Source organism: Sinocyclocheilus anshuiensis, unplaced genomic scaffold (assembly GCF_001515605.1).
Source record: "Sinocyclocheilus anshuiensis isolate Anshui unplaced genomic scaffold, SAMN03320099.WGS_v1.1 scaffold1456, whole genome shotgun sequence".
Lineage (NCBI taxonomy): Eukaryota > Metazoa > Chordata > Actinopteri > Cypriniformes > Cyprinidae > Sinocyclocheilus > Sinocyclocheilus anshuiensis.
In genome coordinates, this window is record NW_015546099.1 from 103,955 (window position 1) to 105,382 (window position 1,428).

Consider the following 1,428-nt stretch of genomic DNA (forward strand, 5'->3'; position numbering starts at 1 on the left):
ATACACACTCACACAAACTCACACTCATACACACTCACACAAACTCACACATATACACACACTCACACAAACTCACACTCATACACACTCACACAAACTCACACATATACACACACTCACACAAACTCACACTCATACACACTCACACAAACTCACACATATACACACACTCACACAAACTCACACTCATACACACTCACACAAACTCGCACTCATACACACTCACACAAATTCACACTCATACACACACTCACACAAACTCACACTCATACACACACTCACACAAACTCACACTCATACACACTCACACAAACTCGCACGCATACACACTCACACAAATTCACACTCATACACACACTCACACAAACTCACACTCATATACACACTCACACTCATACATGCACTCACACAAACTCATACACACACTCACACAAACTCACACTCATACACACATTCACTCTCACACAAACTCACACTCATACACACACTCACTCAAATTTACACTCATACACGCACTCACACAAACTCACACTCATACACGCTCTCACACTCACACAAACTCACACAAAATCACACTCATATACACACTCACACTCATACACACATTCATACAAACTCACTCATACACACGCTTACACAAACTCACACTCACACAAACTCACTCTCATATACACAAACTCACTCATACAAACTTGCACTCATATAAACACTCACTCAAACTCACATACACACACACACACACACACACACACACAAAGCTTAGATTTATATGACTTCATTCTCACTGTAATGCATTTTTTCGTACATGTGTGTGTTTTTCCAGGTCTTGCTCTGACGTATATTCTGGAGAACAGCTTCAAAGCTGAATCTGGATCCAGACCTGACGTTCCTAAGATTGGGATTCTGATCACAGATGGGAAATCACAGGACGATGTTCTTTCTCCTGCTCAGAGACTCAGAGACGCTGGGATTGAGCTGTTTGCTATCGGTACCAGAACAAAACCAGCTCTGACTCCGATACGGGTTTGTAAATGAATAGTTTTTTCTGACTGTGTGAATCTGCAGGAGTGAAGAACGCAGATGAGAACGAGCTGAGAGCCATCGCCTCCCCGCCGGAGCAGACACACGTGTATAACGTGGCTGATTATAGCTTTATGTTAGACATCGTGGAGGGACTCACCAGGAGCGTCTGCGAGCGTGTCTCTGAACTCAGCAGAGAGATCAGCGGTGGGTTTCTTGGCTTTCACCGTGGACGAAGCGAAGTCCAGCTCGGGGTTGTCACATGTGGTTGCTCACTCTAGCCCACCGGCCTCCGCTCACTCTAGCCCACCGCTCACTCTAGCCCGCCACCCTCCGCTCACTCAAGCCCCCGGTCTCCGTTCACTCTAGCCCACCGCTCACTCTAGCCTGCCGCTCACTCTAGCCCAC

General features: G+C 46.1%; 1 protein-coding gene across 1 annotated transcript in view; it reads left to right on the plus strand.

Annotated features, from left to right (window-relative positions):
* Nucleotides 1-1,428, plus strand: part of col14a1b (collagen, type XIV, alpha 1b) — a 55,093-nt gene that overhangs the window by 22,316 nt on the left and 31,349 nt on the right. The window contains exons 8-9 of the mRNA XM_016501965.1: nucleotides 824-988; nucleotides 1,066-1,227. Of these exons, the coding sequence (XP_016357451.1) occupies nucleotides 824-988; nucleotides 1,066-1,227 (327 nt within the window). The remainder of the gene's footprint in view (nucleotides 1-823; nucleotides 989-1,065; nucleotides 1,228-1,428) is intronic.